The sequence below is a fragment of the Ipomoea triloba genome, chromosome 9 (assembly GCF_003576645.1).
Source record: "Ipomoea triloba cultivar NCNSP0323 chromosome 9, ASM357664v1".
NCBI classification, from domain to species: Eukaryota; Viridiplantae; Streptophyta; class Magnoliopsida; order Solanales; family Convolvulaceae; genus Ipomoea; species Ipomoea triloba.
The window spans coordinates 8,116,770-8,139,790 of NC_044924.1; the positions used below are offsets into that span (position 1 = coordinate 8,116,770).

The 23,021-nt window shown below is 33.7% G+C and overlaps 2 protein-coding genes across 4 annotated transcripts; one reads left to right on the top strand and one right to left on the bottom strand.

Annotated features, from left to right (window-relative positions):
* The first annotated feature begins 10,673 nt into the window (after positions 1 to 10,673).
* LOC116030558 (splicing factor YJU2) lies at positions 10,674 to 15,637 on the top strand. Of its 3 annotated transcripts, XM_031272844.1 has the most exons (10): positions 10,691 to 10,828; positions 11,092 to 11,252; positions 12,186 to 12,503; positions 13,073 to 13,222; positions 13,373 to 13,507; positions 13,655 to 13,720; positions 14,090 to 14,140; positions 14,254 to 14,379; positions 14,709 to 14,793; positions 15,215 to 15,637. In XM_031272844.1, exons 3-10 carry the CDS (start codon positions 12,306 to 12,308, stop codon positions 15,469 to 15,471), a joined length of 1,068 nt encoding a protein of 355 aa, XP_031128704.1. In that variant the 5' UTR covers positions 10,691 to 10,828; positions 11,092 to 11,252; positions 12,186 to 12,305; the 3' UTR covers positions 15,472 to 15,637. The 3 variants fall into 3 exon arrangements, with proteins under 3 accessions (XP_031128703.1, XP_031128704.1, XP_031128705.1); XM_031272843.1 differs by lacking the exon at positions 11,092 to 11,252 and having other exon boundaries at positions 10,674 to 10,828; XM_031272845.1 differs by lacking the exon at positions 11,092 to 11,252 and having other exon boundaries at positions 10,701 to 10,828; positions 12,235 to 12,503.
* Positions 15,638 to 15,839: 202 nt separating this feature from the next.
* LOC116030557 (zeatin O-xylosyltransferase-like) lies at positions 15,840 to 17,298 on the bottom strand. Its single transcript, XM_031272842.1, has one exon. It carries the CDS (start codon positions 17,284 to 17,286, stop codon positions 15,862 to 15,864), a length of 1,425 nt encoding a protein of 474 aa, XP_031128702.1. The 5' UTR covers positions 17,287 to 17,298; the 3' UTR covers positions 15,840 to 15,861.
* Between the last annotated feature and the right edge of the window lie 5,723 nt (positions 17,299 to 23,021).

Below are 23,021 nucleotides of genomic sequence, written 5' to 3' on the forward strand. Positions count from 1 at the left end.
AAATGCATGTTAATTAGTATATATACTGTTAGTTAAGTAATCAACTAAATAAACTAAATGAAATTAGTATATGTTAAATATATATATATATATATATATAGTTTACTAAATTTGTTTACTAAAAATATATAATTAGTATACTGTGTAATTTGTTTACTAAATTTGTTAATTAGTATACTGTAAATGCATGTTAATTAGTATATATACTGTTAGTTAAGTAATCAACTAAATAAACTAAATGAAATTAGTATATGTTAAATATATATATATATATATATATAGTTTACTAAATTTGTTTACTAAAAATATATAATTAGTATACTGTGTAATTTGTTTACTAAATTTGTTAATTAGTATACTGTAAATGCATGTTAATTAGTATATATACTGTTAGTTAAGTAATCAACTAAATAAACTAAATGAAATTAGTATATGTTAAATTAGTATATTGTTAATTAAGTAATGAACTAAATGAAATTAGTATACAAACTATTTGAAGAACGTTCTACATTTGGACTATTTTTAATTTGTATTTGCTATTTTTAGATTGGAATTTGAACTTCGGTAGTTTGTATTTTTAAAATTGTTTTTTTTTGTTTTTTTTTTTAAAATTGTACTAAAATAACACTTTGACATGGAGTTGACCGGGGATGGGGATTCCCCGTCCCCGCCAAATTCCCCGCGGGGACGGAGATGGGGAATTTTTCCCCTTCCCCGCCGGGGACGGGGACGGGGATACCNGTATACAAACTATTTGAAGAACGTTCTACATTTGGACTATTTTTAATTTGTATTTGCTATTTTTAGATTGGAATTTGAACTTCGGTAGTTTGTATTTTTAAAATTGTTTTTTTTTGTTTTTTTTTTTAAAATTGTACTAAAATAACACTTTGACATGGAGTTGACCGGGGATGGGGATTCCCCGTCCCCGCCAAATTCCCCGCGGGGACGGAGATGGGGAATTTTTCCCCTTCCCCGCCGGGGACGGGGACGGGGATACCCCTCCCCGCCCCCGCCCCGCCCCGTTGCCATTCCTAGAACCAGCAGAGAGGGCGCGGTGGTCGTCCGTGGCGTGGTGGATCTGGCCGGCAGCAGTCGCAGCGCGGGGGAGGTGGACATGGCTGTGGACGGCAGCAGCAGCTTCAATGCCAAATTTGTTGGAATTTTGGCCATTCTGCTTTGTCCTGTTACAGGTTGCCGCACGGTTTTAATCCGCAAGCCTAATTCGTGTATCACGGGGAGTCTTCGCAGGCCAGTTCGTCTCCTCACACTTGGTTTCCTGACACGGGCGCTACACACCACGCCACTCCTGACATAGTTGCTCTCTCCAGTTCAGAAGCTTATGGTGGTAGTGACATATTACGTGTAGGTGACGGTACGCATTTATCTATTAGTAATGTTGGTCATGCCTCTCTATCTGCTTCCTCTAGGCCTCTTCGTTTGTCCAATATTTTACATGTTCCTGCTTTATCTGCTTCTTTGTTATCTGTGCAACGGTTTGCCACGGATAACAATGTCTTTTTTGAGTCTCACCCTTCGTTTTTTGTTGTGAATGATATTCAGACCAAGGAAATCCTTCTGCGGGGCAATAGTTCTGGTGAACTCTATACCCTACCGGTTTCTGGCGTTCCACCTTCTACTTTTCTGTCTGCTCGTGCTTCGGCCTCTACGTGGCACGATCGTTTGGGTCATCCACATCAGCGTGTTTTTAGTCGAGTCCTACAGTCTTGTTCGGTTAGTGAGTCTAATAAATCTACTTCTAGTTTATGTTCTGCGTGTCAAATGGGTAAATCTGCGCGTTTCCCATTGCCACGCGTTGAGTCTGTTAGTTCGAGTGTCCTTGATTTAGTGTATACAAACATTTGGGGTCCTGCTCCTGTAATGTTCTCTGATGGTTATCGTTATTTTGTATTGTTTGTGGATGACTATTCTCGTTTTACTTGGTATTTCCCAATGAAATTAAAGTCTGATATATACTCTGTTTTTGAGCGTTTTCGTTGTCTTGTTGAACGTTCCTTTAATTGCAAGATTAAGGCTATTCAATCTGATTTGGGTGCTGAATATAAGAAATTGCATTCTGTTTTTATGCAACTGGGTATGAATCACAGGCAGTCCTGTGCTTACACACATGAGCAGAATGGTCGTGTGGAACGTAAGCACAGGCATGTTGTTGAAACTGGTATTGCTCTTATGTCTCGTGCTTCCGTACCTTCTCGTTTCTGGCATTTTGCTTTTGAGTCTACTGTGTTTCTTATTAACAAATTGCCTTCTCCTACTCTCAATGGCTCGAGTCCTCACCTACTGTTACTCAAATCTCCGCCCTCCTACTCTTTTCTTCGTGTTTTTGGCTATTTGTGTTATCCGCATTTGCGCCCGTATAATCGTCATAAAATGTCTTATAGGTCGTCTCCTTGTGTTTTCTTAGGTTATCCTGAGCCTTTTAGAGGCTATAGATGCATGGACCTGCAGACTAATAAGATTTATGTGTGTCATCATGTTTGTTTTGATGATGGTGTTTTTCCCTTTGCTGCCAAGACTGTTTTGCAAGCTCCTTCAGACTGTGCGCCCGCTCCCTGGGCTGAGTCGGTCATCTCTTCCTCGGCTGCTCGGCCTCTGGGCACTCCCTCGGCTCCTGCTGTGGTGCCACAACGGCGTCCTCATGAGCATCCTCGAGGTCGTACCACACGTCCCACTGAGCGGACTCATTCCATGGCTACTAGGAGTCGTTCTGTTGCTCCGGCTACTGGTTTGACTGTGCAGGTTCTTGCTGCAGATCCCACTTGTTACACGTAGGCGGTGAAATTTCCGGAATGGAGGGAGGCTATGGATCAGGAGTTTAATGCCCTCTTGTAGAATCAGACTTGGTGCCTTGTTCCTTCTACCCCTGCGATGAATGTCATTGGCTGTAAGTGGGTTTTCCGCACTAAGTGGAAGGATGATGGTTCGATCGAGAGGTACAAAGCCAGGTTGGTAGCTAAGGGGTTCAATCAGGTTCCCGAGCAAGATTTCTTTGACACATTCAGCCCGGTGGTTAAGCCTACCACGGTTAGGTTGATACTCTCTCTTGCTCTCTCATGTGGTTGGCCGGTAAGGCAACTTGATGTACACAACGCCTTTCTGAATGGTCACCTGAGTGAGACAGTTTATATGCGTCAGCCTCCTGGTTATATTGACTCAGAGTTTCCTGATCATGTTTGCTTACTTAAGAGGTCTCTGTATGGTTTGAAGCAGGCTCCGAGGGCCTGGTTCACTCGGTTGCATGGTTTCTTATTATCTATTGGTTTCAAGGCTTCTAAGACTAATGTATCGTTGTTTTATTTCTCTCAAGCCTCTGTTATTATTTATCTGTTCGTGTATGTTGATGATATTCTAGTTATGAGTAATGATCAGGCTGTGATGGATGTTCTGCTCTCCAAGTTATCCACTACTTTCAAGATTCGTGATCTTGGGGAGCCTGGGTTTTTTCTTGGGATTGAGACCATCAAGTGTATTGATGGTATTATGCTTTCGCAGCGCAGGTACATGGCTGACATTCTCAAGCGTGCTGGTATGACAGACTGTAAGCCACTTGCTACTCCGCTGTCTTTGACGAAATCCACCACAGTCAGTACAGATCTATATGATGATCCCATTAGGTATAGGAGTATTGCGGGTGCATTGCAGTATTTGACTGTTACAAGGCCTGATCTTTCTTATGCGGTCAATTTTCTTTGCCAGCACATGCATGCTCCTACTACCACGCACTAGGAGCAGTTAAAGAGGGTTTTAAGGTATGTCAAGGCTACTATTACTTTGGGTCTTCGCCTCCGGAAGTCTACTTCGACTGAACTCCATGCATTCTCTGATTCTGACTAGGCCGGCTGTCTAGAAGACCGCAAATCCACCAGCGGGTATTCTGTGTTTCTTGGCACCAATCTCGTCTCCTGGGTGTGCAAAAAGCAGAAGACGGTCGCTTGGTCTTCTACCAAGGCTGAATATAAGGCTCTTGCAGATGTTTGTGCTGAAGTGGTTTGGATCCTCTCCCTGCTGTGTGAGATAGGTGCCCCTAGCATTCCGGTTCCCAAGCTTTGGTGTGACAACCTTGGTGCCACCTACATGTGTGTCAATCCGGTATTCCACGCTCGCACCAAACATGTTGAGATTGACTATCATTTCGTTAGGGACAGGGTTGCTTCGGGTGACATTAAGGTGAATTTTATCTCCACCAAGGATCAGCTAGCTGACATTTTTACCAAACCACTTGCAGGGCCCATGTTTTCCTTTCTTAGAGACAAGCTACAGGTTATTCCTATACTCTTTGCTTGAGGGGGAGTATTAGGTCTCTGAGTAGTTGTGTTAGATTATAAGTCCTAGTCCTGCTCTATCTGTGACTCCTTTGTATATATACCAATGTAATATGAATAGATACAGTTTGAGTTATTCAATACAATTACAATAGTTCTCATCGTTTGGTCTCTTATTTGATCGTCCAAGAAATTAAAGATAGGCCTTCGAGGCATAGAGAAATTAAAAGGCCCATTTTTGGTTTAAGTGACGAACCGTTTGCTCACCCATAATAGAGAAATGAAAAGGCCCATTTATGGTTACTAGCTATTGTCCCGTGTGATGCACGGACAAATTTGTGAAAATATATAAGTTATTTGTTATAGTAAAATATTATAATAATTAAAGTTAAATTTATATAGTATTATTTATAAATTATATAAAAAAAGATTTTTAGTATATAAAGGTATAAAAATTAAAATGTATGTCTAACTAAATTAAAATTTTAAATTTTAAATGTGTAAATAATAAACGTAATAATGTTTTTTAATAGTTGAATAAAAGGAAATGAATATTATAAATTATTTAAAACTTCATTGTAAATCACATTAGTGGTTGAAGTACATATCTTTTTTTGAATACTACTAACTTTATTACAATGCAGTATCTGTTCATAACTACTTTCTCAACCTATTAAAGCACAAAAGTCAATATTTATTGCCCCCACTGAGGCTCGAACCCACCACCTCCCATATAAAGGGAAGGATTTGATGCTACTAGACTACAAGGTCCTTGGCAAGTACATATCTTTTCTAATTCTTTACAAATTAAAATAATTACATTTAGAAATGAACAAAATTAGAATTTTAATTTTAATTTTTAAGTATATGCATGTATTTAAGAAAATTTTTAAATATTTATGAACACACATTTAAAAACAATATTATGAAACTGGAAAGAAATGCATAAAAAATTAAAATAAGGGAAAAAGTTTTTTTTTTTTTAAGAAATGGAAATACTTTAAATGTTTTGTTGAAATTATTAAATTGATTATGGAATATATATTTAAATTTAAAAGATGCATAATTGGTATTTATGTTTGAATTAGGTTTATTTCCAAGTTAATAAATTTTATTATATATGTGAACCTTTCGGATTTACAATTTGTAACATCACCGAATCTAAAAATGAAAAATAATTTTAAACTAAAAATTTTTAACATGTTCAACCATTAATGGTATTGAAAATTTAATTTTGCCAGTTATTTGAATATATATACACACACAAACACATATATAGTTTACTTTTTATAAATGTATATCATATAAAATGTTGTATCATGACACTGTTATTTGTAGTAACCTACTAAGCCCAACAAAGTCAACATTGCTCGAACCCATGACCTTTCACTTGGGAGAATAACTTCATACCACTTGACCACAAGGCCTTTGGCATAAAATTATTAATCATAGGAACATTAAAAGTTGAATCTTATAACAATTTAGGAGTATACATATACATTAATATATATACCCTAATCTCCCCTTTATTTTTCTCAGTCTCACACTCTGACGCCCTCTGTTTTTTTTTTCCTTCTTTTTTTCCTCCTCACTCCCTCACGCCCTCAATCCCTCAGCCGATCTGCAGTCTATCACTCCATCTGTCCATCTGCGTCTCAGTCCCTTACCTCACCGTAGTCACTGTCGTCCCTCGCCACACCGCCCTCACGCTAAAGCTTCAAGCCGCCGTCACGTAGTCCGAGCTCCATCGTCGCCGCGTCCCGCCGGTCTAGCCACGGCCTCCCCTCACAGTAAATATGCATCTTTGATTTCAATTTTCTCAATTTTTTTCATGTATTCAATTTTTTGCCTCTCCTCACCTTTAGCTTCCTTTGTATTTATCTAATGTCAGATTCCTCTTGCATGTTGTTTTATTGTTGATTTTGTGATTTTGATCCTTTTAACGCTATTTGTAATATTTCCTTCATCTAGGTTGGGAATTGAAGCTTCAGTTGGAATTATCATAGGACACGGATTTTGAATCCCAACCTACATAAGTATTTTCCTAAAATTTTTTTATCATAACATTGTTAGCTGTTCCATAATTTGTAATCTAAAAGTTCTACTGATTCTTATTTGTTTTTGCTACGAATTCATGTACTATCCAGGATTTTGCTATGGTTGTTGCATATTTGCTATGAAAAGCCAGTCACATTCACTTAGACCTAAACTGCTGTCATATATATTACTCTGATTTTGCTATGGATCTTGCTATGGCTGTCTTATTTGTTTAACAATTTTATTACCTCTGACCCTGTATGAGTACCCAGCTAAGTATTTGGACATGATAAGTTAATTGGGTAGTTGATTCCTAATAGTCTCTAACTGCTTTAAAAGGACTGTTAATCTAAACTAATTGAGATGATATTAGAAACAATGATCCTCTAAAAATTAGATGAGACAATGCTCATCTGAATGTAATTGAATAATCTCGAAACTGAAAGCAATAATTATAAGATGAGATATATGAGTGAGCGAGCAGTGATTGTTCTTCCCCTTAGTAATTTGAATTGGTAATCTGTATATTCAATTACTTAAATTTTGCACTTGAGCAACCGAACTATGCTATCTTTAGAAATTAACCTTTAAAGGTTTCCTATCATTGGAAGACTATTGCTTTTATGTTCTCTTAGATTGGTCTCAGAATCAAGTTATACACAGCTCTTTGGTTATGTGTGTTTGGACAAATATTCTTAATTTCCAGCAAACACCAAATTTCAAACTACTTGTAGGTTTACTTATGTATTACCTTTTTCAGATTTAACTGTAACTATCCTTTTTCCATTTAAATTACTTGTCCTCTTTACTTTTACATATTATTTGGTTCTTGCTGTCTGTCAGAAGTTCACATAAACTGAGTTAAAGTTTCAAACAATGACACTGTTTTTAAATTACAGCTCTAGTATTGTGCATAGGTAATTTATTATCCAATACCTTCCAACTTTAAGTCTGATATGACCCTTAGCTTGATATCTGACATAAGTTGAATTATTTTGTTGAGTTCTTTCTCTCATGGGGAGATCCTGTTTTTCAAATTTATTTTTAATAGTTTTTTATTTATAATTTAAACAGAGTGTTTATTGAACTTAGCACATTTCACATAACTGTTTGTTGATTTCTCTAAAATACTCTATTTTTAATTTGCAAATAAAATTTTGCAAATTCTATTTCATTTTCTCATTTTCTCTGCATATTATTTTTTTTTTCCTTTTATGAGAAATTTCTATTATTAGAAAGAAAAAAAAAACATCAATGTTAAAAGTCATTTTACTTATTTGTTTAAATTATAGCAATCTAAAACATAAGATTAAAATGAAATCTTGTTCACTTTTATGTTATTGCAAATAACAATATATTTAGTCACAGTGTGGTTTTTATTTTAATCTACATCAATGAATATCTTATTTTAAGTTCCATACTTGTATAGAAGTAATGATTCTATCATTTTTTTTCTCAATAATGTTATAGGAATAAGATTTAATTTAGTATTTGTTCTTTGGTTTTTGATTACCATTTCCAGAACTGAATTCTCTAATACTTTATTTTCCTGATTACATAGCTGCAAATCAGGTTTTTGGAGTGTTGACAAACATATGTAGATTCTTCATAGCGTATCCATAATTAGGAACGGTAAGTTTGTTCATAATAGATTAAGAACATATTTGGCAATAAATACCTAAAACGCCCATATATCGTATTATATTTTCTATTTATACATTATTATTGTTGCATAATGCACTACTTCTATACAACATCTCTCATTTCTGCTAACCTCAATGCTTTTGATCTGCTTACAAAGTATTGTACTACACCTCTTATGTTTAATGATGATATACAGGTAATATTTGAAATGATCCAAGAGCTTTCTTGTTGAAGCATTTCCTTCAGTTGAATTGGCCTCCTTTGAAAGATCAAATTGAACAGATTCTGAAGAGTGGCATTCTTGCAGAAGAGGTATCATTCAACTGTCTTCCTTTTTTTTTTTTTTTTTTTTTCCATAAATGAGTAACTGTTTTCATAATCTTAACAAACTAATGTACTTAAAGCTTTGTTAGAAACAATTAGATTTTATATACATTTTTCACATTTAGAACAAAATCAAATCCAAGCAGATTGGTAAATCCGAATTTTTTTTCCAGATGTTTTTTAACTTATTCAGTTTATATATGCATATTTGGTGGCTACTTTGTTCATACCTATTTTTTAAATTTTAAATCATGGGGATGGAATTGGAAGGTAGCCCCTCCCAAAAAAATAAAATAAAAAATTAAGGCCATGGATATTACCGGGATCTCCCTTTGCTTTGCTTCAAAATGAATAGGACCTGAGATATAAAAAAAGGCAAAAGGGTCAAATAGATCCATGTACTAATACTGATTGTTCATCCAGCACCATGAACTAAAATATGGTCCATCTAAGTCATTATATTCCTAATTATTTTTCATCTAGCATTTTTAGCCCATTTTTAACAAGTAACCCATCTAATTTGTTGACATGGAAAAATAAAATAATAACAAATGATGACATGTTATTTATATGAATGTTTTGGATGATTTTACCCTATTTCATTAATGAAGAAAATGATTTCTTGCAATGAAATAGGGTAGAAATCAAAGTTGTTATATAATGTTTTAATTACAGTGTACTGCACGACTGTGTATGTATAGTGAGATATTCAAAGTTGTTCGGCAATGAAATTACATGAAAATCGATATATTAAAATTAAATATAATAACTTAAGATATTATATTGGGTAAATTTTATTATTTTTTAAAAAATAATTTAATTTTTATATATCAAATTTCATGGAATCTCATTGTCGAACGACACTGAATACCCCGCTATACATATACAGTACACTCCGCTATACATACACAGTACACTGTAGTTGAAACTTTATATAGCAACTTTGATATCTGCCCTATTTCTTTCCAAGAAATCATCCAAAAATACAATATCTTAAGTTATTCAATTATCTAAAAATCAAAAAATATTAATTTATTTTTAAAATAAAATAAAATTTACCCAATACAATATATCTTAAGTTATTATAAAAATAATTTAATTTTCATATATCGATTTCCATGAAATCTCATTGCCGAACGATAGTGAATACCCCGCTATACATACACTCATGTAGTTAAAACTTTATATAACAATTTTGATTTATACCCTATTTCATTGCAGGAAATTATTTTTTTCATTAATGAAATAGGGTAGAAATCATCCAAAACATCCATATAAATAACATGTCATCATATTTTCTAATTTTATTTTTCCATGTCATCAAATTAGATGGGTTACTTGTTAGAAATATGCTAGATGAAAAATAATTAGTAGTATAATGACCTAGATGGACCATATTTTAGTGCATGGTGCTAGATGAACAATCAATGATAGTACATGGGCCTATTTGACCCTTTTGCCAAAAAAAAATCAACAGAAATCGTTTTAAAAACACCAAAAATTGCAAATTAAAGTGTATACCTTTCAAGTAGCAAGGATGCATCACATGTTTGCTAATTTGTTGCTGAGTAAGGCCTTTTTGCATTCATCATCTTTTTGTTAGAAGCTAGCAATGCTTCCAGGCAGGCTTATCAGCTGCATTGAAACTCTTGAACTTCAAGGGTCTTGAATCTGATTTAATAAAAAATTTTACATTGGGCTTGAATCTTACTATACTATTTTCTATTCAAATTGTTATGTGATCATCAACATGTTTCTCTATTTGGTATGATTCATATCTTTTAAAAAAAAAAGTATATACCTTTCCATCATCTCCAAGTACACAGCAGCCCTATTAGTAAGGAACGAAGTATCCTCATCATCAAGGACCATGGCTTTTGCTTGTGTATGCCTTTCCCTTGGCAGCCTATGATTTTGCTGGGTGTTTCCTCTCTGGTTGAGCTTCTGGCATCTCTACATCTAATTCAGAAATAAAGTTAGTAGTATTGGTTGTGATATGAGATCTATTTATACTGTTGATTTAGATGTAAATTGTGATTTTGAATTTTAAATTCATCTATAAGTAATTAATGTTAGTCTTGTAGATTGTAAAAGTTATTTGCATTTCAAAAAATTGTAGTTATTGGAATTTGTAAGCATGCTTTGTTTGTTGCAGTAAATGTGAACACAGTAAATGCATTCATACTGTTAATTTGATTTGTACTAATAATTTTACAAATTCATCAAAACTACGTAGTTTTGACTGGGCGGGAAAATGAAATTTTTTTTATTTTCCAGAATCTTGTGGCTTTTATATATAGAATATAGATATAGATATAGATATATAGATATAGATATAGACATAGAAGCGTGCATCGGGTCGGGTCACCGGCTCATAAATAAAACTTTTGAACCCACTCGTGGCCTTCCTTTCAGAGCCAACCCTGATCGCTGCTGCTCTGCTGCCAAACTGCCAAAGCTCCAAGCTCGCCGGACTAGTCCGCCGCTCCGCCTGTTGCCGGACCAGTTACTCGCTCACCGCCGAATTTCTCTGACGAAAGGTACTCTTCCTGGTTCCTCCTCCGATTTCTTGCTTGATTTTTGAATTTTCTGTCTTCCAAGTTCGAATCTGGAAATTTTGATTTTTGATTTCTGATTGCTTGATCCTTGGATGCCTTGAGTATCGAGGAAGACTAAAAATTTCTTGATTTTTATTTGATTGAGTTGAAGCTTAACATTGCATTTGAGTTATTTGGCTATGAAATTGTTGCATATGGTTCTCGTGTACCTTGCAAGACTAACAAGAGAAGTTAATATAATTTAGGGAAAATACCAAAGGAAGAGTACCCAAAAAAAACTATGGAGCAGTTACCGGCTTTACATTATTATGGGGTGATGAGGGGAAGGAAGGTCTCTAACATTGCATTGCAGAGCATCACCCCTCCATTCTTTAGGGCCAAGCCTAGCATACAGTGAACTGATCTCGTAATTAGCTTTCTATTTGTAGTGGGGTATTTCAATAATAGATATGGTAAAAAATGGACCTTCATTGGGGTTTTGTTAATTGAAGGACCATTCCATCAATTTTCATTTGCTGGACTATATCTGGGAATCTGGGATGTCTAATTTTCAATACCTGGGGGACAGTTTGTATTCAGTTTTCAATAGTTGGGGAACTACTCATATCAAAATTGATAATTAGGAACTACAAGTGAAATAACAACTTATTTTGGGACTAAAAATGCAATTAGTTCATAAACACTGGTTAGCAGTAATTGTTGATTAATGGACTAATCATGTTTTTGGTGCTTTGGTAAAAATTTAACCACTTTGAACTTATTTTTATTTTTATTAAAAAAAAAAAAACTTCTTTTCATGGGTGACTCAGCTGGATCCAATTGTTGATTAAGTCACTGTAAATCCTAGGCTAAAGGTAAATTTTTATTTTTTACATATTAAAATTAAGAGGGCTTTCATACATTATATGCTGCCATTGTCGCGACTCTCTGGATTTCATACATTAAATTTTTACATATTTCATACAAAATCGTATCGTGCTCACTGGAGTCTGTTGTTAGTGTAATAGTGTTTGAAAGTTAATTCTGGAGCTTGGACAGTGTGTTATTGGGTTTGAAAATTTTAAATTTTCTTTAATTGTTCATTAATATTTTATGTAAAATTTTGAGAAATAACCAAAGAAGTTACTTTGTTTGAGAAAATTAATCTTGGAGTCTCAAGTATTGCACAATAGAATTTTTAATTATTAATCGTGGAATAATTTGTTAACTTTTGGTTTTTTGGTCGGTTATAGCATTTACTTCGATCGGTTTCGGTCTGTTATGATGGTAAAAAATTCCAATCAGTTTTTCGGCCGACGGACCGTTTGCTCACCTCTAGGTGTGGTGGTGTTTTTTGCAGGAGACAAGTAGGAACTTGCTTGATAAGGACTTTTCTGTTTTGTTTGGAGGTATATTGAGCTGGTGTTTACTAAATTCCGTTTGATTTGATCCGATTGAGAGGGAGGACTGAGAAGCCACCATGGGAGAGAGAAAGGTTTTGAACAAGTACTATCCGCCGGATTTCGATCCGGCGAAGATACCGCGCCGGAGGCAGCCGAAGAACCAACAGATGAAGGTTCGAATGATGCTTCCAATGAGCGTTAGATGCAATACCTGCGGGAATTATATCTACAAGGGCACCAAATTCAACTCCCGCAAAGAAGACGCCGTAGGCGAGGTATGTAGGTACTTATCAATTATTTTCAAGCGGTTACTATCATAATTTCAGCTGCTCTATTCATCTTGGAAATTGGAATTGACGGAAACTATGCAATTTAGGGTTTAAGCCAAAATATACCAGTATATTTTGCTGCTTTGAAACATCATGCACAAAGCTAATTCACGTGTTGAGTTTTGAATAAATATGTGTAAACTATTTTTGATAATGAACTGAATAAGGAGAGGAATAATTAATGCTACTATAAGCCCTGGTCTGCATTTAGGTATTTCTAGTTTGATAAAAGAGTCATTTTGTGTCATGAACTCATGACATCTATATTGATTAAGGATTGGCTTTCTGTTGCTGAAGGTTTTCCTTTGGATTAAGTGTAAAATTCACCAGAGACAAAGTTAGCATAATGTTATCCCGCTGTGGTTTGTATGCATAAGTAATGTGTTCTATTAACATTCTACTATATTCAGGAGTTTTTTGTGTTCATATAATTAATTATATTAATTACTGAGGCATATAATGTGGATTCTCAAGTATTTATCTGACTTCTTTTCATGCAATGGGATCATTTGCAGAACTATTTGGGTATTCAAATATTCAGATTCTACTTCAAGTGCACAAAGTGCTCCGCAGAGATCACATACAAAACGGATCCAAAAAATTCTGATTATATTGTTGAGTCGGGTGCAACAAGGAATTTTGAACCTTGGCGTGAACAAGATGAGGTACGGGGCTGTTGATTTACTTTCCATTTCTCCTTGTATTTATTAATATAGTTTTGGTGGGATAGGGGCTATATATCCTCTATAATGTTACTACAGAGTAGAATTTTTGGACATGGTTGATTTATTAATCTCTTTTGTGTGTGTGTGCAGGAAATGGAGAAACATAAACAGAAAAGAGATGCTGAAGAAATGGGTGATGCTATGAAGTCATTGGAAAATAGGACGTTGGATTCAAAAAGAGAAATGGATATTCTTGCTGCTTTGGATGAAATGAAATCCATGAAGGTGATTTTCTGAACTGCTTATTTTAGGACATGAGTGTTCTAGTGCAATATTTATGTCAATACCATTTATCTTTACTATGTTTTTTTTTTTTTTTTTTTTTTTTTTTTTTTTTTAAATATTACCTTTTTCTTCTGATGATTATTTCAGTCAAGACAAGCAACCGTGAGTGTGGAAGCAATGCTTGAGGCTCTTAGACACTCTGCTGAGGAAAAGGTAAGTCTCTAATCCTGTATTATATAGTATAATGTTAATAATATTTGATTAGAACAAAATTGTCAGTTTTTGAATGCTAGCATCATCTTTTGTATTTCTGAATAATATATATATTATCGAGTTTGCAATTTGGTTTGGTTATCCTTTGAAGGCTGGGTGGATACACTTATCTGGATGTTGTAGTACAATTTAGTGTCCTAGATAGTCCATTTTTGTAGCCATTCATGATCACAAGTGTCCTGAATCAGTTAAGAACTCGTGGTTAATGCCCGAGCTAATATCGCTGAAATGAGAAACTTGCAACTTGCAAGTTCTGCCAATAACATCAAAATTGAGATCTAAAAAAATCTATGATTTTTATGTTGGCAGGAAAGGAAAATGCTGGAAGAAGAGGAAGCTCTTATTAAATCTTTATTCAAAGTGCGTATTGCAGTTGTTGAAGTTTTGTTATTTGTCTTTGGCATCTTTTCTTTTCCTTTTGCTTAAGTGTTTGTTTCTCAGATAGTTTTCTTTGCTTCATGGTCCTAATTCAGGGAGAGCGAGAGAAGTTTGTAAAAAGAATCCGTGATGATGAAATTGAAGATGACGATGATGATGATGATGATGAAGATTTGGATATACCACAAAAGAGTGGAGAATCATCAATCAATTTTCTTAAGGTACGATGGTACACCAATTGCCAATTTCCTCGTATTAGTGTATTCTTAATTTTCTTCATAGATTTTGGAATAAACTGAAAATAGAAGGTTTGAGTGCTTATAATATAGTTTAGGACTCATCTCATTTTCAAATATCAGATATTGCATTTTGACTTTAATGCAAACAGAAATGAAAGCATTTATTCCTAGGGTTTAATGGTATTTGTACAAAGACCTCAAATTGAATAACTAAGGTTTAATTCATATTAATCGACTAAAATTAACGTTACTTAAATGTATTGAGGTTTCTTGAATTTGCTTATACTGAGCTGCTTGTTCATTTGATGCAGAGGAGAAAGCTACCTGAGGAACTATGTAGTAACCCTACAGATGTCTTGACAAAATCCAGTGCCACTGACAACTCTAGTGACAAAGGTTAGTTTAGTTCTGTCCGTTAATTAAACTGTTGTTGCATTAGAATTTATCTTCTACAGAAACATTTGCCGCAATAGTTTGTATATATTCATGGGATGTGTGAATAGAAGTTTATGTAGTGGCCGATTTTTTTTTTTTTTTTTGTTTCACATCTTTTTTAAATACTTAAACACTGCAAATTGTCTATTTTAAATGGTCTTTCATTACTAGATTGGAGATATACTTATAAAGGAAAACCAAGGATACAAAAACTAGATAAAAATTAATTAAAAATAAAAGAGAGAATATTTTGGAGTTTAAAAGGAACGCACCCTTTCATATCTTTGTAACAAAAACCACCCTTTTTTTTTTTCCTTGAAGAGATATGTGCAACATGCAATGCTGATGTACTGACTTATTTCTTGTTGCACTTTTTTCGCAGATAAAGCGGTGGGGAAAGGGGATTCTGGTAATGAAAAATTCATTTTTAAGTCGTCATCAGTTAAAGTTGCTGTAGTCAAGAAGAAATCTTTGGCTTCTAGTAGCAAGGAGATTGTAGAGGAAGAAAAGGTGGACATAGAAGACGAAGGCAAAGCCAAGCAGGAGGAAGAAGAGCCAAGCAGCCTGAAAAGCAATGGATTACTATCATTATGTCAACAATATGAAAGTGATGATGATGATGATGATGATGATGATTAGTTTGAGTATTTATGAATCTTAATTGTCTAAGATATGTGTACTGTCATAACTTTGGTGCAATAACAGATTATTTGAGTTCAGCTCATGCCAGCTCTTGGAGGATTAGAAAGTGGTGCATATGGGAAAATATTTCACATTTTTTCAAGAAATGATAACGTTAAATCAACTACCAGAAATCAGGTTGTAGTTTCTGCATCTGTAAAAATTTATCAGGATAAATATTGTTATTACACCATCAACTTATTTCGTGTACAACTATTAATATCCTTTGCTTTCTTATTCAGCACTAACCGTTAACTTGCAATCATTTCTCGAGAGTGGTTATCAAGTCACCCGTCTAACCAAGTTGGGTTGCTTGATTAATTTCATTTTGGAATAAAACAACCAAGTTTATCTCATTATATGTGAAATGAAAGATTCAAGCTCCATCCTAGAAACACCTCCTTCCTCTGTTGAATGCCTAACAGCATCTCCTACTTCCCCTGCTCTCTTTCTGATCTTATCCCCTTCCTCCGAAGCCATCAATCTTCTCACAATGTCTTTAATGGTTGATGAACTTACCAGTTCGTCGCGTTTCTCCCATTTCCTTATAAGCAAGCCTGTTTTGAGCATTTCTGTCACTAGGAAACTGTTTCTTGGTTGGTCTGAATGCATAGGCCAGCAAGCAATTGGCACTCCCATGCTAATGCTTTCTATGCAAGAATTCCAACCGCAGTGGCTCATGAAGGCACCAACGGATGAATGAGCCAAGATTTCGGGCTGAGGCGCCCAGTCTCTGATCACTAGTCCGATGCCTTCCACTCTCCCTTCCAACCCTTCTGGTAGCTCAACTATTCTGTCCTCCCCGTCGAAGATATCTCCCTTATCAGCTTCTCTTAGTACCCACAAGAACTTCTGTCGGCTTTGTTCTAGTCCCTCTGCAAGCTCCCTGACCTGTTTATCTGACAGCGAAACTGTTGTTCCAAACGACACGTACAGTACAGATTTCGGAGCTTGTTTGTTGAGCCACTCTAAGCACTCATGTTTCCTGGTTAAACCATGATGACCTGATTTTAGTGGCAGTATTGGACCAATTGCCCACTGCTGTTTATTCAAGCTTGGTTCTTGACTTGAAAGGAGATCCAAGAAAGGACCTTCAATTGCTCTGGATGTATTATGTAAATCTCCCTCTCTAATCCTCATATATTCATTCTGGGCAGCTGCAAATCTCCAGCCTTCATCCGTACTGACCCCCTCGAGGGAGGGCAGCCCTTCTGCTGATTCTTGAAATGGGAATGGTTTTCCCAGCCCTTCACACACCATGGTGAGCAGAGTGAAAACCGATATGCAGTTGAAGGCATAGCATTCCGCATTGGCAATCGAGGCAGCATCTTGAACAGCCATTGACATTGAAGGGTCATGAACAATCACAACTCGTCTTGCTTTCGAGGACATCTGCTGTAACAACGCAGCAACAGGGTGGCGCAGATGAACAGAAGCGAACCAGGACGGCTGCAGCTGAACCGGGAACTTAACCGAGGCGTTGGGGTCCGGGGGAGGTGAATCAAACTCCGGAGTTGGGAGATCATGGAAATGGATTTTGGCTATTTGTGAAGGGCTTAGGGCGTTGGCACGGAGCCTGGCCTGCCGGTTGTGGATGGCAGAGCCAACATAGTGAACTGGTAATCTATAGGATGATGATATTAGGCAGGAAAGCTGCAGAAGCTGATTGAGATGGCCTTGAGCTGGAAATGGCACCATTACTACTGCAATTCCATTCTGGTTTGAGTCAGAAAGTTGATGGCTTTGGAGATGATGATCATTGGAGCTACCCATTGCCCTCTTTTTCCTGTCTCTTCTGCAATAAAATGAGAGCTAGAAAACTGGAATTTGCCCTTGTTGAACATAAATAATATATAAACATAAATGTGCAGTCCAACTACCAGCAACTTAGGCTTTTAGTTGAGATGGAGCACATGCTTCAATTGCCCTTATATATATAGGGGCCTGGTTTGTCAATTGTCATCATTGGCTCCAATCTTTTTCAAAAGTACACTGAGGTTCCATCCAAGAATGTTTTAGCTGCTTGTTCTTGACAAGTAACAAACATACAAAAACAAAGCTGGCAGGGCGAGAAATGCATTGTCTAGCTTTGGTTTAAACATGGCAATACAAGTAGTTAAACACTAACAACAAAAACTGGCCTTGATGGGAACTTGGGAATGATTCATTGAGTGGCAAATGGCAATGAAATAACAAGTAATTCCGGACATAATGCTCCACAAAGCTAGCATTGTATCTTATCGAAACTAGACTACATTACTTTCATATGGCGAAAGGCCACACTAAGCAAAAAAAGAGGAGTTTTTTTTTTTTTTTTTTTTTTTTTTTTTTTTTTTTAAAGCAAAAAAAAAGAGGTCTACAAGGTGGGCTTTGATATATGCAAAGTTTTAATATACTATATGTTCCGTTTTAGTATATTTGCAAGTCAAAATTAATCTGCATTAAGAGTTCATCTTGCTACATTGGACCCTGGTCCAAGAGTATAAGCATTGCATAACACCGCACACAATCATTATACCATGAATCATGGTCTATCTTGTAAGGTTGACCATTAACATACGGTACACTTTTAGCAGTGTATTCAATCATGACTTTTATAAATTTTAAAGATTTTTAAAATGATAATTTTTAATAAACTTTAAGTCACTTTCATACAGTTGTTCTAAACTTTTGTAAACTTCGTAAGAGTTTATAAAAGTCAATATAAAAACATTCATAAACTTTTATTAACTTTTTTATTTTATAAAGTCGACAAAACTAATTACAATTCTAAATTGAATACATCCTTATAAACTTTCAATGACTTCGATTCTTATTATTTATAATTTTCTTACAGAAAATATAATATTAATAATACATTAAAAAAATTATACATGTATACTACTATGACGTCAAATTCATAACTTTTTGAATATCACATGACTTTTTAAAGACTGTTTAAAAGTCTTAATCGAATACCATTCGACTTTTAACAACTTTTAAAAATCTTGATTGAATACCATTTGACTTTTAAAGACTCTAAAAATTGGAATTGAATACCTCCAAACTTTTAGAGGTTGTTTGGTTTAAGTTATATATGATAACCAATGTTATATTTGCTTAGGAGTATAAGATTCTCATGTATAGTTCAAGTTATGCAATTTTTCCCTGGAATGTAACATAACTTCCACATAAATTTTTTAGCTATTACAAGGAAATGTGAGATAACCTCCCTTTCTAAGGTATTTTCACATTCCCTTGTCTTATTGCTAATTTTGTCATTTTAATCCATTGCCTTAATTAATTGTTGTTCAAGCTCTTAATTAATTAATTTTAAATCATTTACTTCTATATTTTACTATTACCTTATTTATTTATTTTAATTTTAAAATTTATTAAAAAAAATCATCATAACATTAAGAAAAAAAAAAAAAAAAAACCCTCCAACCAAACATATTTATATTACATAACTCAGTTATAAACCAGAAATCTAACGTTCCTAGCAATCTAATATACCATAAGGTAATATAACATTCTGTGAACCAAACGCTCCTTAAAAGTTCATAAAAGTCTTTAAAAGTTCATAAAAGTCATAATTGAACACACCCTCTTAATTGAATATCGCCAGACTTTTAATTTTAAAATATTCCTTAAAAGTTTGAATTAAATACCTCCAAACTTTTGAAGTTCATAATAGTCTTTAAAAGTCTATGAAAGTCAAAATCGAATTCGTCCCTTAGTATATTAAATGTACATATTTAATATACTAAAAATTCATTTTAAAAATACATTTTTTGAATATCACTAAATGTACATTATTTGGTATACTACCAAATAATAAACATTCAGTATACAAATAAATTAAAAATAAACATTTATATATTGTCCATCGTATAATTTGCCCACTGCACTGCAGTGGACTGAGAGATGAGGAAGATATTGGTTTGGGCTTCAATCAAGTCCACTGGCACTAAGCAGGCTTCCCTATTGGTTTGGCCATACCTTGGCCCACCATAGGATTGGAACAAATTCACAAAATTTCAAAGGAAAAAAGGTTGATAACCCAAAAAATACATACGAGAATCTGTGTGGACCGTAATCTCCGGTCTAAAAATATAAAGTACATTATTTTAACTTATAAAATATATTATTCTAAATATAAAATACATTATTCTAACTCATAAAATACATTATTTTAACACATAAAATATATTATTCTAATTCATAAAATACATTATCTTACCCCAAAAATTTTATTATTTTAACTCATAAAATACAATATCTTACTCTAAAATATTCATTATTCTAACACGAGCATGAAACAATGATTTTTTAAACATCAAAACGACATCGTTTTGGACTGTGATGAACCACGGTAGACACAATAATTGTGCGCGTCATCTCTTACGTAGTTGTTCAATTATTGTGACGCAGGGGTGGAGACATTTGGATATCGTATGTATGTTAAGGATTTGACAGAGAAGTGTATGGGCGGCCACACTATGATTCATCTTTCTTGACTTCCATACCGTACGTACATCACTTCCTCCACTTGCAACTTGCAACCATCCGATCAAGTAAATGCTCTGTTTTGATTCTAATTTCATTTAATTTAATTTTAATTTGGTTGATACGGCAGGCATGTGCCAATTGACTTAGAACATCTCCAACCGTAGACTTTGGCAAGTTTTTGGAACAATAAAAAACCGATATTAAACTTTTACTAGATTTTTCTAAAGTTTATGCGGGAGAGGAAAAAACCTGCAAAATCGAACTTGGTTTCTCACGTGCCTGTTGGAATGCTTCAGAGTGGTTGTCAGCTGGTTCTTAAGAATTTAACATTATTCGTTAATTTTTTAAAAATTTTTGTTTGACTTTTTTTTTCCTCATGTTTTTTTCCTCTCCTTTCTTTCTTTTGTTTTTTGTTTTGTTTTGTTTTTGAAGTACATTGAATGTTTTCCAAGGTATGTAGTTGATGTGTCGGGATACCACAAGTTCCAAAAAACGTGAAATAAGCTAAGTCGTAAACTTTGGAGAAATTCAGTGAATATGAATTTGATCCCACATGCGCACACAGCTTAGCTTGTTTGTGGTATTTTACGTGTACGTAAATCGACGCATCATATTCTGGTTACAGACTTACAGTCCGGTATGCTCAAAAAAGAAACATTCATATGAACCTGAAAGCCGGTCTCTCGGGGAATAGAATTAATGAATTATAGAAAGCAGTCGAATTGCATTATAATGACAAGTGGTATTTTACGGGGTGAGAAATATGTCTAAAATTGAATAATAATTTGGATGATAGACATTCTAATATTTATTTATTTTTCATAAATCTACAGAGTGTTTTTTGTCTTTATCCGTCCGTTAAACGGTCCGAATCTACCCGATGAATCTCTGCATGCCCTAAGAGAATCGTTATTTGTAGGATTCGAATATGGATTTCCAAAATTCCTTCTCATAAAGAGAGCTTACATTCTACTTGAGCTACCCAATTGAGTTATATTCTAATATTTATTAATAATACTTCAAAAGAGTATAATGAACATCAATATTATTAGTTATTATTCTGTTCTCATACTTTTTTAATTTAAAAATTTGTATTTATTTAATTAAAATATAATACAATCACATATTTTAGTGTCTCCTTCTCAAGTACGGTATGTTATGCAAGGATATATGAGATATAAACTTGTGTAAGATTGTATATAATGAGAAATTAGACCCGTTTACTAACGGAAACTGTTTTTTATTTTCTGTTTTATATTTTTTCGGTTTCATTCTCTGTTTTTTGTTTAAAAAACTTGTTTATTAACACTTATTTTCACTACATGCCATTTGACTCTATTCCATTTTTATACTGAAGTATTCTCATTTTTCATTTGAGGAATGAGAAATCAAAGTAGGAGACACTATTTTTTTTTTTCATTCTTTCTAAGTGTACTAGTTTTATACGCGCATTGCGCGAATGTGTTAATGTCCAATGTTTATATTTAAATAAATATTTGAAAGTATATCAATGCAAGATTATATAGGAGAAGTTTATACATGGGTAATTGAATGTCGAATTTTTTTATTTAAATATCTAACTCAAAGTATATGAATCCAAGATAATATAGAAAATTCATTATAATTATTACTAAAATAAATGTTTGCAACATTGTAAAATCGATAGTCTAAATATTTGGTCTAAAAATGATAGTCTAAATAAATACTACTTTTAATTTGAATTTTTCTAAGTGTTCTTAATTCTCTTTTGAGTAACATTGTCATTGTGTTCATCTTTACTATTTGTTCTCTTCCTTTTTGTTGGTAGTGTGTTATTTGCAATTCGGTTATTGTTGGTAGCATAGATGACAGCGTCATGCAATGAGATTATGATATAGGAGCTATGGACTTTCTTTTAGATGTTCTGCTTGGGGTTCATTTAGTTCAACCATTATTGTTGAATGAGTTATTGTGGATAAAGAAATCCCTAGTTTAAGAAAAAAGATTAAATAAATTAATAAAAATTTAAAATATTATGTATTCCAACGATATTAAAATGTAGTTTCTCGCTTCAATTTGCTGGGTAATGGGTTATTTGAGTATTTTCATTGTCAACAAATCTCCCAAGTAGTTAATATGATTGTTTTCAAACTATTCTTTTTTATTTTTTTCATGGTATTAAAGAAATACATATGTATCATTTTTTGGTGTAAGTACTAATTTATTTAATTCAATAAGAGTAAAATAGAGTGATTCTACTAATTTATTTAATTCAATAAGAGTAAAATAGAGTGATTCCGCTTCAATTTGTTGGGTTATTATTTGAGTACTCAGTGATTCCGCTTCAATTTGTTGGGTTATTATTTGAGTACTCTCTTTGTTAACCAATCCCCAAATAGTTAATATAATTAGCTTCAAATTATTTTAAAAAAAATTCATAGTATTAATAAAATACTTGGTAACTAAATATATAACATTATTTTGTACTATAACTTTGATATTTAATTACAAGATATTGTAAAAATAAGATAATGGACAATGTAATGAATATCAATTGATAAATTTGAATGTAAAGAATCTTTGCATGAGAGAAAATAAAGACAATATAACTAATGAAATTATTTCTCTTATTTAATTTAATTTTTTGATAATGAATAATTTTTTCAAATAAAGGTATTGTAGACACATAATTCTAAATTAAAGAAATACATATGTATCATTTTTTGTTGTAGCTACTAATTTATTTAATTTAATAAGAGTAAAATAGAGTGAAAAACTTAATTATGTCTAATTTGATTGGGATGAGCTTCGAACCTAAGACCTTTCTTATAGAAATTAATGGGTAAGTTAAAAGTTAACGGAATGTTAACGGAGAAGGGAATATTTAACAGAAAACTTAACGGATAATCATAAAAATAAGGTTAAATTAGGTAATCTCTATTAATAATATTAATATGAATTATCTTAACCATCTATTTGATTAAATAATCCATCTGAACCATTCATTTGATTAAATAATTTGACCGTCATTTTTTCTA